The sequence below is a fragment of the Strix uralensis genome, chromosome 17, assembly GCF_047716275.1.
Source record: "Strix uralensis isolate ZFMK-TIS-50842 chromosome 17, bStrUra1, whole genome shotgun sequence".
NCBI classification, from domain to species: Eukaryota; Metazoa; Chordata; class Aves; order Strigiformes; family Strigidae; genus Strix; species Strix uralensis.
Window position 1 is genome coordinate 9,500,328 of NC_133988.1, and position 17,759 is coordinate 9,518,086.

At 41.6% G+C, this 17,759-nt stretch overlaps 1 protein-coding gene across 1 annotated transcript in view; it reads left to right on the forward strand.

Moving 5' to 3' along the window:
* Positions 1-17,759, forward strand: part of LOC141951373 (uncharacterized) — a 34,809-nt gene that overhangs the window by 5,273 nt on the left and 11,777 nt on the right. Inside the window, exon 2 of the mRNA XM_074887493.1 lies at positions 13,033-14,021. Coding sequence (XP_074743594.1) covers positions 13,033-14,021 — 989 coding nt within the window. The remainder of the gene's footprint in view (positions 1-13,032; positions 14,022-17,759) is intronic.

A 17,759-nucleotide genomic window follows, 5' to 3' on the forward strand; every position in this document is an offset into this window, starting at 1 on the left:
TTCATGGGAGAAGGAGGGTAGAGTAGGGATAGGGCACTACAGGGTCTTGAATTAATGTCTGGAACAACACAGCAGTAGGGAAAAGCCCTACTGGCAGCCTTAGTTCTTGAGCTCAGTGGAAGAACATTATAACTTCTCTTACAAGCTCTCAGCAGTAAATGGCCTTATGGTTAATTTTGAATATCCTTACTCATGTCATTGCCGATGAAAAGAAGGTTGCAATTTTGAGAGGAGAAAAGGCTAATTTGCCTATATTTCCTTTCTAGAATTCTTGGGGCCCTACTGGAGCTCACAGAAGTCATCCGGGACTTCAGGAGGATTTAAATCAGGCCACAAGTAGTGCTAGCTTGGATTAGTAATGATGTACACTGAGGACAACATCTGTATTTGGAATTGGGTGGAGTCCTTTCATGGTAGAAGAGTTGGTAATACCTTTACAGCACCTTTCATCAGAGGATTTCAGAGTTTCACAAATACCTAATTACAGAAACTATTAAATTATGTGAAAACCTTGGTCCTGGGGGAGTACAGGCAGCACCATTACACTTCAATATAAAGCAGGGGTGGGTGGTGTTCAAAGTGGCAAAACAAAAGCCAATTTTTCACATGCAAGCCATAACCTGCTGTGCTATCTCATTTTCATCCAGTATTTTATTCTTCTCATTTCTTTATATTAGCAGCCAGGTTGCAACATCAAACCAGCTAAACAAAATGGGCTGGTACAAGCCTCCATTCAGAACTACTGTCAGCTCTAAAGAAGGGACTTTTGGAAGTTCACTGATCTCTTACTGATCTGTTTCTTAGTGTTTGTGTTTCATTCTTCTGTTAAGGAATAGCAGGACTGTAGGAAGGGTCAGGTGCCAAGGATGCCAGTAAGGACAGCTTCCTTAACACAAGAGATCTGGGATGAAGTGCCTCTGAAATCCCCACCTGATCCAAGTCCCAGAAAGTTGGTTGCTCAGCCTTTCCAAGGAGGGTGTGCCTGCTCTGTACTGTACTTAATTTGGGATTAGCAATGGGAGGTCTAATCCACTTGTTCTACCTAAATCCAGCCCTCTCCTGGTCTTGGTTAGTAAATATTCCACTGTTTTGAATGACTGTTTAAGTTTTTATTAAAGGGATTTTTTTTTTTTTTTTTTGGATTTGACTTAAAATGTGGAGCCTTTACTGTTAGAATTGAGGCTTGAAGCCCAGGCTGCTCATCCCCTTGTCTTCCTGCCTGTACTATAGATCTGCATGGGTGGGCAGTTCAGGTGAATCCAAGACCTCACTATTTGAATACAAGGGCCTCAAGGAGTTGCTCATCAAGACTAACTTTAAATGCAAGCTTAGCAGGCTGAACACTTTGATTTGCCTCTAAAATCAACAGTAACTTATTCCAGGTTTCCTGGTTGAAACTTGAATGGGGAAGAAGAAAGGATGTCTGCAAACCAGATTTATTTGGAAAAATAAACTGCTCACTGGTTGGGACCCTGTAACAACAAACCCAGTGCTTAGTTTTTCCTCTGGCTACAGTATCTGTAATACTTTTTTCTGCTTTCTCCCACACCCTCCCTGCTGTGCCCTCATGGTCTCTCCTTATGTGTAGGCAGTAAAGTAAAATTTACAAGCATCCTGCTCTCTGAAATCCTGGCAAAGGTGGAGTCTTGGAAATTTCCCTTTGCAGAGTGCACAAGAGGAGACTAATTCTGGAACAACGAGGTGGGGAAAAGTGCTGCTGTTTGTATACCATCCAAAACTAAGGATGTGCCTTCAGACCGTAACAGACCTCTGAATGGCCAGCCTCAGCTGTAGCAATGGCTCATTTAGAAGCCTGGTTAAAAATATTGTGTGAAAGGGAGAGGGTATTTCTTCATTGCTTTTTAAGGATCACTGTCCATGTCTTCTGCATAAGTCCCTCTCACCTGCTAGTGACATTTAGTGAAACAACGATCCGGTTCCCAAAGAGTTGCAGTAACAACTCTGCAGCATGGTAGTGGCAACACAGAGTATTTGCAGGTTTTGGCTTTCACATGTGGAATGTTTCCTTCTCCATATGTTTGTACAATAGACTTCCAACATGTGAAACGTCTGAAGTGTCTGGATGAAACAATAGGGTCATGCAGCTGGAAATCCAAGCACAAACAGCTCGCTTTTTTGCAAGGCGAGTTTACACATATATGTGTGTTTTGTTTACTTTTAAAGATCCAAATTTATTTCCTGAGAAGTGGCCAGCAAAATTTGCATGGAATTGCTTTCAGTTTCCCTTTCTCCTGTTTCTGGTATTTTCAAAACAAAACAAAGCATTTTTGCGCACCTAAACTGCATATGGATTTCGTTATTTAAATCTCCCCCACGTATTTTGGAGGTCATATATATAAAATGAATTTGGGAACACTCGTTTTACAGATTCCTATGAACAGACATAACTTGCTCAATGGACTTTTATACCGAACTCTACAAGGAAACTTTTACTGCAGCGCTATAGCTTTTGTTTTGTTAAACATATCATCTGGTTACCAAGCAGTTCAAACAATCTGACCATGTTTTCTACTCTTTAATTTGAGCTGCTTTGGGCCTGTTCAATTTATAGAAAATGAAAACCAGATTGATCTTCTGGAAACTTCCTCATCACCCCTGTTAGTTCCCACCAACCCTATAGTTTACTGTTAATTTTTTCTATGGTGTGTTGTGCACACTTTGTTAATGAGAACTTGCTCTAGTAGAAAAAAGACCTGTGCTGACCTATTAAAACCCTGAAGCAAATGGCCATGGCATCTTGAACTCTTCATTACACTGCCTTACTTTTATTTACGATGGTCCCATCATATTCATGATTATTTGCCTGAGGAGACACTCTAAATGATGCCTTTGTTTCTCTTTCTAAAGCTTTACATTTTTTTGTATGTTTGAATGAGGGTATTTTCTGGAAAAAAAAAAAAAAACTAGAACAGGGACAGCAGCTTTGTATAGATGTAGGATCTTATTTGATATGGCATCTTGCATCTTTGTTGGAGAATCTCTATTTTTCTGTTGAGTGTCCAGTCACAAGAGTTAGCTTTTTGTTTTTTCTCCTGCAAGGATTAGTCTGAAAAGTCCACAAGAAAAAGCTGGTTGTTGATGTGAATTCTAGCACTCCCTGGTGGATGTTATCTTAGATATGTTGTATGCTTCCTTAGCCATAAAAGCTAATGGCTGGATGAAAGGGGAAAACCAGTGTTCAGACTGCTCTCATAACGACATGCCTCACTTGCATTTGTTGCATGAACATAACACAATAAATTTGTGAGATACTAATGACAGGTTTCTGCTTAAAATAGTTCTACTTTACGAGTGTAATAGTTATAGTCCCCAAGGGAACACTGCCTAGTCAAGTGGGTCTTTCGAAGCACTGGATTTGCATATTTTACACAGATTTTTCAAATCATTTAATAGAAAAACAATCTGGCTTTTGTCCCTTTCAGACCAAGATGAGAAGAAGGAAATTAATATTGCAGTGTGGGGTTGCAGTGAAGGATGAAGAAGAGTTCAGAATAAGACCTGACACTTAGTTTCTAGTAAAAGCACCTGGATGTAAGTGTATCAATGAAATTAAACAAAAAATTTGAAAATGTCCTATGCCTTGGACTAGGTCTCTTCCAGAGCATTTTTATCTGTATTTTGCACTTCTACCAATATTTTATCCACTTCACAAGCATGTCTACACCTTGGCGTACAACAATTACCGAGTAATTAATGAATACCAGGGTTACTCCTGTGGCAGTAACTTCAACCTGGCAAACTGTCAGGTAGCAAATATAGCCATAAACTGCCAGGCTGCTGCCAAGCCCAGAGAATAAGTATTCATCATAAGAATTTCTAGCCTTAAAAAGCTAAATCAAAGAAAGAACTGGATAAGGAGAGACAACTCCGCTTAGCCAGACTTACATAGCTGTAACTTGCAAGACATCTTGTAGGTGAATCCAACTCAATTTTAATTAAAGAACTGAAAGGAGAGAATTGAAACTTCTCTCTATTTATGATATGGGGAAAAAGAGCAAGAATGGTTTTATTGTCTTTTCAATATCCTGAGATTTCACCCTGAACCTTTAGGTAGCTGAGTTAGCCAGTAAGCCTTCTAAAGTCCCACCTCCACTGAGATGGGGAGATATTCTTTCAGAGGGATGTTAAGACCATCTCTAACTCCTGCTCTGAATTTCCCTCTGCAGTAAACAACTCTGGCTTTTGTCTGCAGAGGGAGGCAAGCCAAATTAGCCAGCAAAGCCCTGCACCCAGAGCTGGGTGACCTTACATAGGAATCTTGCATCAGGTACTCAAAATATCTGTGGTTACTGCAGAAAATTCTGCCTGTTGCTCCTAACTACAGTGTAGGTTGGCATCTCTGGCCTAATAAGGATAAACTGGTTTTGCTTCTCACCTGAAGCTCCCAAAAGCAGCAGAGCATTAGGCTGCCTTTCCTCTGGTTGCTCTGAAGGCAAGTACAAAATGTCAAGTTCTAATGTATGCCAAGACTGCATATACTGCTGATCATGCTATGGAAAGCTGTACTGTTCCAAGGGTGATTGTTCGGAAAACAGCCTCTATTTGTGTCTCTGGGAACAAGCATTTTTTTGTAAGGAGAAAAAGGCATTACATCTCTGGAGTTAAATGAGGAGGTCTGTTGTTCTCCACAGAAACTGGAGTGTGTTGCTGTGCCTGGTGGTTGTTGGAGTGCCTGTGTTTGCTTTTTTGTGATTTTTCTTTTCCCTACCTCCTGTCCTGAGAAAGGATCAAGGAGGAGGGATGGTGACCTCATGGTGCAATTATGCAATCTGCTTGAGGCCAGGTATCAAAATACATTGCAGCTGTGAAGCTGGGACCTTGCCGTGGCTGGGGGGCCTGGGCCTCCTGGCTCTAATGAGATCGCTGACCTTCTCCTGCCACTTCTTCTGCAGCTGCTTTGATTCACAGAGATTTGTTGTGGCAATGGCCTGCCTAACAATTTGGCAAGTTGCCGTAGGAAATGCTGCATCTACAGGCAGGTGCTAGGAGCTGGCCTTGGAGACCCAGAGCAGGTGAGGGGATCCTGAGCCCTGCCAGCCTCTTTCCATCCTGACAGAACCTACATGCCTTTGTCCAAGGGTATACAAACGTTACCATCCTCCCTGATTATTTTTTTTTCCTAAAAAGCGAGGAGAAGGTTGTCTGTTCTCTGGTGAAATAAAGCAGTGCCTTCCAAGCAATCTTGTTGTGTCGCTTGAGCTCAGGGCTTAGCTGCAGCAGTCACATATGGGAAGAATAAGAGAAAATAGCATGCCTACAGTCTGAGGCATATTTGGGCCTCTGAGTCCTGAAGTCTCGTTCAGACTTTGCATTCTTTCCTCTAATTGCTGCACTGCATTCCTGCTTCCCTCCTCTACTCTTCTAACGATATTTTTATTTCCCTTGTCTCCTGCCGCAACAGGCTCTCAAAGTCCCCTTCTCTTCCTACCTGAATATTTATTCTCTTCAAATGTCCTGTAAACTGTTAAAAACAATAGAAAACTTGGTGATAGGTATGAAAACAGGGCCCTGTGAAGCTGTCTGATGTGTGCCAAGAAGGAATATAAGACAAGTCGGGTTCTTTCCTGAAAATGGGATTTGCAGAGTGGAAATGTCATATCCATAATCACTTTCATGTGGTGGAACGGCTGCTACCCACTACTGAAATAACAGAGCATCTGTTAAAAAATGCAGTTTTGGTTTTGCTTAAATCCAGCAGGTTGCACTCACTTCAAGAAATATTAGACCCTTGTTTAAAAACATAAGTGCAACTGCTCTGATACCATAGATGTATTAAAAGTAACTGTATGCTCAGCCTAGTTTCAGAGTCCCACAACTGAACCCTGTTCAGTGCTTGTTTGTGTGAATTTTCTCAGAGAACAAGGAGACAATACGAAGTGTGTGTACAGGTATAAGGGTTTGTGTTGGGACAGGGTTACTGGGAGGGCAAGGGAGACACCTTAGCAAACAGGATACTTTCATAATTGTTGAGAACTCTTCTAGAGATCAATTGGAAAAAAAAAAATCACAGTTAAGGACTGGAAAAAGGAGACAGGGAAACTCTCTCCTAATAACTATGCGAACTGTCGACAATTTTTGTTATACTCTGTCAATCCCATGTCCTGATCTAGTTCTGGCAGATCTGCTACTTTCAACCATCCAGAGATAGTTGAAGAGTTGCCCTAATATGGGACAAGAGACTCTTCTTTTGCTGTTGCCTCATGCTTTAAACAGCGAAGGCAATTTGGCAGAGGGGGAAATGGGGATTTCAAGGCACTTCCAGGAATTCTTGTGCTGCCAGGTGGAAAAATAAGTTAGAAGCACTGCTGCTGTATCTAGTTCATGTTAATGAAAGAAAATAAACCTTGCATGCAAAGATGAGCTGAAAATGCAAAATTAAGTAGAGTGCTAATTTTATAAAGTCTCCGATTTACTTTGTCTTCCACTTGGAAAAAGTCCTACCAGCTTTGATCTCTAGATCAGTCAGCTAGTGAAGTAAATGTGGTCACTTCTTAAACTAACAGACTGGAGTTTTACATCTTACTCTTGGGATAGTCTTTCCTCAGATCCTGTATTTGATGAGCATCCAAAAAGCTCAGACTTCCCTAACTTGGAAATACTGTGAGAGGAGAACTTGGGGCTTTTGCTGGGAACCACAAGAATTGTATTTCTGGTAGCTTTGCAGCTAGTTTCAGCCACGTCAGCAAGTAAAGACTTGTCTATTTTGTTTTTTCCCCTTAAGTTGGGATTGTGGAATGACCACTTTCCCTTTTTCCTTCTCATTTTCTTTTTAAAACCCTAGGTTTAGCATTTTCTTTCTGCTCTGGCTGAAAGTTTGGGCCACTTCATATTTCATCCCAGGTGGTTGGCTCTGTTCAAATGTCCTTGTGAGTCTGAGTGATCTTTAACTCAGAATGAATCTCCTATGTTTGGAGGGGAGAAGGGGGAAGTAACTGAGATACCATACATGTTTTGAGCAACTGCAAAGATGTTGGTGGAGCCAGAGTTTTAAAGAGGTCCCTGGGGCAGAATAAAAAGTGAAGGAGCTGGTGAGGTAGTCTCAAAGCTTTGCCAGCTCTTTGAAAGAAACACACATGTGTGTGCATGTGTGCACATAATATGCTTTTAATTTTGGAAGGGTGAGGGATCCTAAATAAAACTTGCTGGATTTTCAGCCCACTGATACTACAGTGAGCTCAGATGGCTAAATTTAGTCATCCAGACTGAACAATCTTGGATTCTAAGACAGCATCCATCTCTGTCCAGAAACTAATTGCATATCTCTGTGGCTGCTGTTGAATCAGCTGTAGGCTGACAAGATAAGGCTACTATAGAACTGCCATATACTGCCTGCAGTCCTGCTCTGGCACCAGGCAGCTGCAGTAGATTTTGTTTTTTAAATGAAGCAAAAAAATCCACTTGGGGAAGGGTTCTCTCTTTCCTAGTCTAAAAAAAAAAAAAAAAAAATCAGTAAAGGATCATTTATGTAGTGGGGCTATTTTACAGGAAGAGATAGAACATAAAAGAATTTTTCGGTCAAGAGTGCAGGATCATAATCAAGTATTTTGACTTCACAATAAATTTTTTTAAGGGCATAAGGTCTGCATAAATAGCTTCTATCCTCACCTTCTCTCATTACTCTTGTATTAAATCTTTCTAGTACAGTCTTCAAGCAAAGACCAAAAAGCCCTTTAACTTGGATAAGGAGATGATACACATCTCTTCCTGAAAAGACTAATAAATGCAGCACCTCTTAAATGTTCAGTCAGTTTGAATTATAGTGGATTATTCCTTCTCTGTCATTTCTAAAAAGGTGGAAGTGACATTTTTAAGTCTGCCTGAAACTGGAAATACACGTGAGAAATGCACAGAAGCTGAGATGTGCATAAGGCATTAATGAGGGCAAAGTGGGTTATGATCTTTGCACATCATTTCCTTACAAGCCTGCAACTGGGTATCTCTATTAAGTGTGTGGCTTGGCCCCCGAGGATGTCTTGGAAATTTAGTGGCTCAACTATGTGTCTCCAGTTTCCTCTGCTGAGGCTTTCACTCTGACTCTGGGTATGCACCAAAAGAACTTGCTGTTTCTTGGGTGAGTATGTTATAAAAGAAAACAAACTACATCGGACAGGTGCCAAGCCAGAGAATCTGAGATTGTGCTCACAGAGTAATGACAAACATCAAGACAGGATGTCCTCCTCCCTCTTCTTTGAAATAAATGCACTTTAAAAATAAACAGTCTTTGGGATGCAAGCAAGACGGTGCCCTCCAGGATGCTGCAAACAGCAGCTCCTTGTAACCAGCATTAACATGAATGAAGAAAATTTATCACTACTTCACCTTTTTGAGCTTCAGCAAAAACTATGAGCACAAACGGGTTGAGGGTTTCCCTAGTCAGGACCTTGCATCACTTTGTTTTCACTTCTCTTCAGCAGGGCTTATGTGCTTGCAAACTAAAACAGGTGGCCATTATCACCTTCTCTTACCACCTACATGTCACAGCACCCTCCCCGCATTCCCTCTGGGCTCCCAGCATCACCTCATGCCAGAAGCATTTGTCTCTTGGAGGCAGGACAGAGAAGCTTTAGAAACTGAGTGCTGCCTGCTTCTAATGATTCAGGCAAAGGCTGGTACCCATCACTGAAGGGCACTCGTGGGCCAGCTAGGGGCTGCCACAACTTGCCATTCATGGCTTTTTGCAAGACCTTCCTGCAGGTTTTGAGTGTGGCTTTGGTCTGGTGGAAGCAGCCAGGAGGGTCTCCTGGCTTTGATGTAAAGTGCCACAAGAACTTATCCTGTCCTGGCAAAATTAAGAGCTTGCCTCTGTGTGTGCCTCTGATCTAGCTCATCTGGTGCTTTCTTTGGCAGTAATTGTGATTAAAGAAAGGGTGCTGCTAATTAAATTATTCTCATAGTGAGCAGGATTCTCTTAGAACGTGTTGATTCTCTGACAATGTTCCTACTGGAACAATGCAGAGGCTACATTTGTAAGTGTTCTGTGAGTGGAGAGCAGAGTTGAGGGTTATATTACTCAGATGATGATAGCTACTCTTTCCTGTGCATATACTTAGTTGGGCCTTATAATAAACTCCCATCTGGCCAAAACAATTATTTTCCCCCTTTTCTGCATGGGAATTATGCTTTTCATCAGTGCCACCTGCTTCTCAAGAGTTCCTTGGTGTATAGCATCCAGTTTGAAGAAATCACATACTGGCTGCACCTCTACATGTCAAGGGCTTGCTCTTTCTTTGAGAGGTGGTGCTCCTCAGGAACCAGACGCTAGTGTCTGCGGTGAGATTTCTGAGCAATGTCTTGCTGTCACTTGTGGCCACATCTGTTCCAACCCAGCATAGCTTTATGATTAAGGAAAACTCCCAGGCTCTCTGCAACTGCATCGCCCATGGGTTTGTTGCAAACCTCCACTTCAGAGGGCAGCAGAGCATTCATCCCACCATCAGGGCACCACTGCCAGAATCACTTATGAGAGACTAGCACAAGGTCCTCCTCGTACTCCTTAGCCCTGTGTTTCCTGGTGCAGAGGCCTTATAACTCCTTACATATGTATATCTTAACTAAGTAGCTCAAAGCTGATGCCAATATTAACTACTCATTTCTAGAAAGTCCAAATGTCAGCACAGGAGGGGGTAAATGTGTGACAATGGGGTATTTTTTCATAATGGGCATAGATTTAAGCTTCTGAGTGGGCTGTGTAGTGTGCAAAAGGGAAATGCAACATTTTGTCATCTTCTGAAATATCCAACCATTATGTTTCTGGTGAAGAAGCAATAGCTGAGATTTGAGTTACTTCTTCTCTGCAACCTATTAAATGCTGTTCCCCAGTTATCCTAGTTCAGAAGGCAGATAGGGTATGTCTGACCACAGCAGGCTGGAGGTTCAGCTCAACACAACTATTTTAAACATTTGGAACTCCTAGCCAGAGTGAGAAGTACTGAAAAGCAGATGAACAGGACTGCTAATCTGGTTCTCCCTGCTCATAATTGACCTAATTGGTGTGGGCATATATCAAGTGTTGTTTTTAAAAAAACAACCACCTATCATTTGCAAAGATTAAAAATGTGCTAATTTTTTTGCATGCCTCTGTCAAAAGCCCACAAGTCTACAACTTGCTACAGAAGGGAACATCTGTATCTAATTGATGAAACTCAGCCTTCCTAATGGATGATTCAAATGAGTTTGTTTTGTCAGTTTTGTCAGTCATTCAGTTGTGGATTATAAATTAATCAGAAATCCTTCTCCCCCTGCCTTGGATCTGTCTTGCATTTCCTGTCCCTTATGTTTTTTTTTCCTGGTCTCAGAGCAAGTCTTGAACTTTTTCAGTCTCCCAAGCTATAATAAATGAACAATTCCCCCACTGCCGTGACCTTTGAGCCATATTTCTGGAATGTACGTGTTGCACAAATCCCTTCTGGCGAGGTTCGGGGACGCAGGGTACCTGTTGGGATTCAACTAGATATTGCAGCCAACTGGTGACTACGTGGTTCATAGGGGAACAAGAGGCATCTGAGTTTGAATCCGAGACTCACTGGATGTACACAGAGTGTGCAAGATATTTCTCTCCAAATGATGACAGATTCAAGTGAAAATGAAGGCAGGAAAGGGAGCCTATCCTGACAGCGGGGGCGAGGGATTTATGGGGGGATGCACTTACCCATTCAGCACTTTGGTGATTAATCCCACAAGATCCACTGAACTGATGGCTGCTGCTTTGGGGTGTTAACAAAGTCTTCTGGTAGTAGAGGTGGGGCTGTGAACGCCTCCAAGCGCCTTCTCAGTGTCTGAAAAAAGGCAACTAGATCAGTTCACATATTCCTCAAAATAAAATCTCAACCCTCAATCATTGCTAATTTAAGGAGTTTTGGGCCATTCTGTAATCCTCCCACATCCAGGAGTACCACCCTGCAATAGCAGCAGTTCTGGTGCACATTCTGGCTCCAAAACTGGATACATATTTTAGCTGAAAAATTAGGCATTATTTACTGTTTCTTGATATGCAGATATCTTAGTTAAAAGTGAACTCAGAAGACTAGCATGGGACAAAGGCAAGTCTGCACTGCTATTCTGAGATAGAAGGAAGGAATACAAGAGAAGTCACAGAAAAGCCCTCTTTCTTTCTTCCAAGTGTAGGAGCAATCCTCTCCCTGAGGGAAGAGTAACATATTCACTGGAAACCAGCTAGTTTTCAGTAAAATCCAGATGACAACAAATTTATCTGTAATTCTGATGTGAATTATCAAATGCATCTAAATGTTAGGGTCTGTAGCCTCTTAAATTCACATAAAGTTTTAGTTTTTTCACCTGGATTTTTACCATGAGCTAGCTAATTCAGACTAACCCCCAAAATTTTACCTCTTAGAGAAAAGATCAATACATTTCTATTAATTTACTTTGGTATTACATGCTGTGGGGCTCCTAAGGCACTAGGCAGAAAATGGTATGTATTTGGCACATGGATGTGGTTTCTTTTCCACTTGAGACTTCAAGCCATAGTCCAGCCTTAAATGAGAAGCCTGTAGTTTATTTCACTATAATTAACATAAGCTTTGATTTAAATGACACTTTTAAAAGTCAAAGATTGGATTTCAAGTTGAATACAGAATACAATTTCCACCCAAGGTGCTGTTTTGGTCCTTTTCTATTGCCACCCTGCCACCCACTCTGAAATCACTCAGAATATGAACAGCACCTGCTGGAAAACAAAGGTCATGCCTTGCAGAACAGATCTAGCTTTTTGTTTTTATTTAAGGGCTTTTAACATTTGGTGTTGCATTTTTTTTCTTTCCATTTCAATATGAGCCAAGGGGAGGGACTAAGTGAAAAAAAATCAGGAGTATTTTGATCTTTGTGGCTTTATATGGACTTCATAAGCTTTGTTTGTTCTACTGCCAAGCTTGCTTTGTGTTTAAATAGATAACAGACCAAGATGACTAATCATTTCCAATAAAAAAAACCCCAACCAACCACCAAACCCAAGGCATTCCCTTTCTTTTCCAATTAATACTTGTAAACCCATGCTCCTAGACAGGGCTTGTACCTAAGTACTTCTGACTTATTTTTTCCCCTTTTTGAAAACAATTGCCCAAGGCACAGAGAGGGCTCTGTGCTCTCCAAATTTATGAAAGAATCTTGAAAAAAGGCTCCAAGAGAGTCTTTGGGAGAAGGTAGTTGTAAATATGTGTGAAAGCAACCTCATGTACCTTTCGAGAAGAAGCAGCATGGTAGTTAGTGCTGCCATTTATGGACTTCCTTCCTCTTTGGAGCCTGAAGGCTATTTATGGAGAAAGAAGAAATAGCAAATTTCACATGGGACTATCGCTGCGTTATGTAAAATGTTGATTGCTAGTTTACTAGTGAGAGCTGGTATCTGCTATAACTATTTTGAGAGGCTTTGCATTTGAAGAAGAGACAATTTACCCAATTAAAATCACCTAGATTTTACTACGTATTGAAGTAAATAGGGCTGAATGTCTTTGAAACAGAAGATGAGTTGGATGGATGAATCATGGGTAATGATAAATGCAGGGTATTTTTTTTACATTTAAAAAAGGTTTTTATAATGAAAATAACACAGAGTTCAAGATGCTGTGGTGACACAGGTTTTTTTTAGCTTCTTAAGATTTTTATCACGTAACCAGCTGTTTAGGACAACATATTTGTGTGGTCAAAAAGCTGTATGTCAGCCAACAGTAGAAATGGATGGTACTATGATCAGTAGTAGAAAGTGAGAATTATGTGAATTACTCATCTGGATTATATTTCTGTGGAGGCTGATCATTCAGTATCCACTTCTGTAGTCTCCAATAGTGTTTTTCCATCTTAGAAATATTAGATTAATGCTCCAAATGGGAAAGCAGAAGATAGACTTGTACAAGCTTAACAAATTCTCCTTTCTCGAGGCTATTTTATACCAGTCCCTGAAGGGAAAGAAAAGAGTAGGACCTTCAGTAGGTCTAGCAGACTGCATCCTGTATATAATCTTTGGCAAGATCTAAGCTTATTTCTTTTACTTCCCAGGTGTATTACTCCTGTGGTGCAGTGGTGGAGTCAATGGAAAGAGGCCTGATTTTATCACCAGGTTTTCCAAACAACTACTACCCAGGGACACACTGCGTTTGGCAATTTTTCATTCCCATGAGAACCCATCTTATCTTGGAAATTTTTGACTTTGACATCTTTGAGAGCTCTAGTGAAACTCAAACCCCCTGGGATGGCTTTTCAGCCCCCACTAAAACAGGAAATAAGGACATACCTTCTCTTGAGGAAAACCTGGACTTTGCTCTCCATACTACAAAACCCTCTCTCCAGACCTGGATGTCGAAGGTGGCTCAGAATCTGAGCACAGGAGATCAGTCAAAGGACCTTGCTAGTCATGTGGATGAACTTCCAGGATCAGCCTCAAAAAAAGATGAAGCCAAACAAGCATCTGAAGAAAACCAGTCAAAGCAGATGAAGCAACCCAAAGCAATTACCAAGGCTCAACCAGAACTGCCACTCCCTGTGGCTGGTAGTGCCACAATGAGGAGGCAAAATACCAGTGGCCTGGAAAGAGAAGAAGATTTGAAAGGGAAAATCTTGCTTGCCCACCTCGCTGCTAGTGAGAGAGATGAAGTTACAGTAGAGACCTGGACTCTTCCCACAACAGTATTGCCTGTGGAAATCTCCTCCAGCCCTCAGTCAGCAGCGGATGTCTGTCCCCATGATGTACTATACGTTTCTGATCTCATCACATTTTCCTCTCGCTTCTGTGGACCAAATTCACCTTTAAACAAGACCATGGTCTTTGGTTCATCTCTGGAAATGGTTGAGGTTATCATGGAACTGATCACTACTACAGACCGGGGCCGAGGCTTTGCAATGCTCTTTGAATACAAGAACATCACTGAACCTGACACTGTAGATGCTGTGAGGCAGGAGAGAAAGGAAAGCATGATGATGCTGGCAATTATAACAGGGACCATCTTCTTTGCACTTGCTTTGCTCTCTGCCCTCTGCATAGCTTGGAGGTAAGATGATGCATATCTGAGCCTTTGAAGTATGTGATATTATCCATACAGGAAAAAGACCAGAAAACAGAGTTATGTTTCCTTTGCTCTGCTAATGCTTGCTGTCCTTTAAATGTAGTAAAGTGTGTGGATACAGAGATCAATGCCAGTCACTACTCCAGCCCTAGGCTCCTCGGTTTTCTTTCCTACTTCTACAGCTCCTGTGCCTCCCTTTTTTTCCCTTTTCCTGCAGAAATGCCTGAAAGGTGAGGACTTTCGTGGAAATTATCTTGTTTCTATGGCGGTGGTGCCTTTGAACCTCAGTTTTGGGAACCTAGCTGGCCAACAGATAAATGCAGAACAGAAAGATCATCCTTCCCTGAGTCTGCTGAGCAAGCTAAGCTGACAGCCACTGCATCTTTTCACAGTGATTCCACACTTTGACTCTAACTGTCACTAATGCTCTGCAGGAAAGTAAATAATAACAAAAGTATTAATTTAGAATTAATTTAGAATTAAGATTAAATAATATTTTCCAGCCTGTAGCATGTTTTATCCAAGATACTGTGCATTCCATTTTCATTCCAATGCACTTCATGCGTTAAGCAGTCATCTACACATCCCTCTGACAGTGAGGGAAGGGCCGAGAGCCATGCTGCAGTACCTGTGATTATCCCAAAATGTAATCCAGAATGACATGGTCAAGTGAGCTGATGGTCAGACTGGGTTGCTGATTTCCAGGTCCTGATGCTAATTAGTTAAATGGTTCAAACCAGCCAGTGAGAAAAGCATATCTTTCCAGTCAATTGCTTTTATTTTATATATTTCTTTTCTCTATCTCTATCAGGAAAAAGCTTCTCCATCCCCCAGCATATGTTTGCATTTTTCTTACTAACTTCCTAGTGAAAAGATTTTTGTAGAAACAGTGATTTATTTTTTTTCCTTCCAACAAATTCAAGACAGAGCCCAAGCTCCCCAGGTGTTTGTCAAAACAAACAGTATTTTTCAAATCTTTTGACTTCAATGAAAACATCAGGTAAACTGAAACAAATACTGTCCCTTGCCGAGCTCCACTGTGGTGACTGGGTATCAGTAATAGCATTCATTTCCCAGTGGCAGCATACAACCAGTCTGTCTTCTCTCTTCCTGCATCCCCTGCCTCATCTATTGTGCATCCTCCAACCCAAAAGGTCTCAGGATTACCCAGCCACTCTTAGTCATTGAAGTTGGTTTGATAGAGCAGCTTTGTTTTCCTTGTACCTTTGGAGGCTGCATTTCTAACTTTTGCTGAATAAATACAAAATACAGGCCATGATACTGGGTATAAGAGAACATGGGCAAAGTGGTGAAACTTAAATATGATCTCTCTTGCTGTATCTAGAAATTCCTGCTTTCAGGGCCTGAGCTTTTCATAGTTGTAAGAGTTAAACTTGCATGTGTTACATCTAACTAACCTTTTTCCTTTTTAAAAAGCTTGCAGAACACTAATTTAGACCACAATTTTTTGCTAGCTCTAAAGGAAAACGTCTGGTGGAAAATGTCTTCCAGATACCAAATACTTTATTTTTATATCCTTGCCAATCTTCAAAAGAGGTAGAAACACGCTCCCTTTGCTATGGCAGCAGTCTGGGCTGATACACATGTTGAGTAGGCTGCTCTTTCTCCATTACCCCTATTTAATTTCACTGTAACTATCCATGAAGCAGAGTATTATTCAAACCAAAAAGTACACCGGCAATCTGAGATTTCACTGGCTGAAGTTTACTCTGTCTAGCCTGTTTAGAAAGTTAGGCCATGCTGCTCATTTGCACAATTTGGCTTTTTGCTTGTTGGATGTTTACAAAATAAAGTAACATTCTGCTCTTGCCAATCAACAGAAAAAAACCTGAACGCATTTTTTTCCCCCACAAATGTTTGTATGTTCTGGTCACTGTGAATACATCCTACCAGGGGTCCTATGGCACAGGACCAGGATTAGACTCACTTCTTTTAACACTGGTGTTTATGCCTTTTTATTGCTCTACAACTTTTTCTAAAGAAAGATACACCTCAGTCAGCTATTGACTATATATAAATAGAGAGTATCCCTAGTCCTTTAACCTCTTGAAAGGCCGTTTACTATCCCAGCTGCCTATATTCCCTACATGCTATCCCAGGGAGGCCTTGACTACAATACTTTATTTCTTGTCAGACTTAAAGAGTTTAAGTGAGATCTGACACATGTAGAAGTGATGCCATGACCTGTGCTGAGCAATCTCTCTTGTATTGCACTGGAAGTCTTTTTTTTTTTTCCTCTTTACTGGGCTAACTGCTTCGAGGATATTGGTCTCTGGGGAAGGACCTGCTGGAGCTGGTTGGAGCTCGCCTACACTTCCCAGCTGTGAGTTTTTAATGCAGCTCAGAATAAGACTGCAGAGGCCATTAAGCATCTCTAAACTTCTTTTAGTTTGAGCCCACCAAGCTCTATTTTATGTTTCTTGCCCTAAATAGGGGCTTGAAATCAGGTGTCAAATGTGTATTAGCCAGTCTGTCCACACTGCAGAAAATGTCAGGATGGCAAGGGCTGGGCTGAGGGGAGAAATGAAGATGCTTTAACAATGCAGCATGCTCAGAAATGGGACCAGCTCTCTGAGGCATGGTAATACTCATCCTGGCTGGAGTGTGCCATTGTAAAGGATTCCAGTAGTATCCTTCAAGCTCTTGGCCTTGTAAACTTGCCTTCCACTATCTTTTTTCTTCGTACTTTACTTGTTCCTCTGGTACCAGGTTTAGCTGTATTTTTTTTCCCATTTCTATCTGCTGCTCTTGCTCAGCTAGAAGTAGCAAGTTCTGCCTTTGCCAGGGGTAGAAATGGCCAGGGATGGGCTTGGCAACTACTGCCACTCCAATGCACCAAGTCGTCAGCAGTGTCTGCTTGGGCTCATTGCATTCAGCCAGGGCAAAGCTCTCTGGGGAAACTCCAAGTCTCTGCCACACTGCAGCTTTTGTTTGCTGTTTGGAGAGGGAATGAAAGCTTCAGTTGTTAGTTGGCCAATAATTCTAATTACTTTTGGCCATGAGGCCTGGCTCAAGTAGTGGGGTATTTTTTATTTTCTTTCCCAAGCCCCAAGAACAACAGACATGTCCACCTTATTTAATTTTAATCCTGTCCAATGCAGTCAGACTTTTGCTCGATGGTTGCAACCCATGGATTGCAACTGCATTTTACATCTGCATAGCCTGCCAACAACCTGTTTCCAATTACAACCCCCTACGTGTACAGCTATTCCATCAAGTCATCATGTGCTGCCATCTCTCTCCATGCAAGCCGCCCTGCCAGTCACTGCCTGCAGCCTGACTGTCACCTGGGAGTGAAACTTTTTCCTTTGTCATATAATGCCCTCCTAGAGAATCCTCATCACTTCTGGACCAAAGCCAGACCTTTCCTCTGCCATCCTCATGTTAGGCGCAACCCAGAAACCCCTCCCTGCCTATTGTAGCTGTGTTCTCCATTTCTGTCCCTCTACACATCAGGCTGGTTTAGTTAGAGCCCTAAGACAGCTAGACCTAGCTGGAGCTGCCTGCTGGGGAGTACAAGACAATCTTCACAAAGCTGCCAACAGACTTGAATTTTTTGGTTTATTTGAGAAGTTTGAAGCAATTTTTGTTTTAAAAAAATTACAACTTCTTTTAAATGATGGAAACTGATATATTTGCACGTTGGCTGTTTTATATCCATGAGCTGTGCACCGATCTGAATCTTTGGTCTCTTTGGTGGTG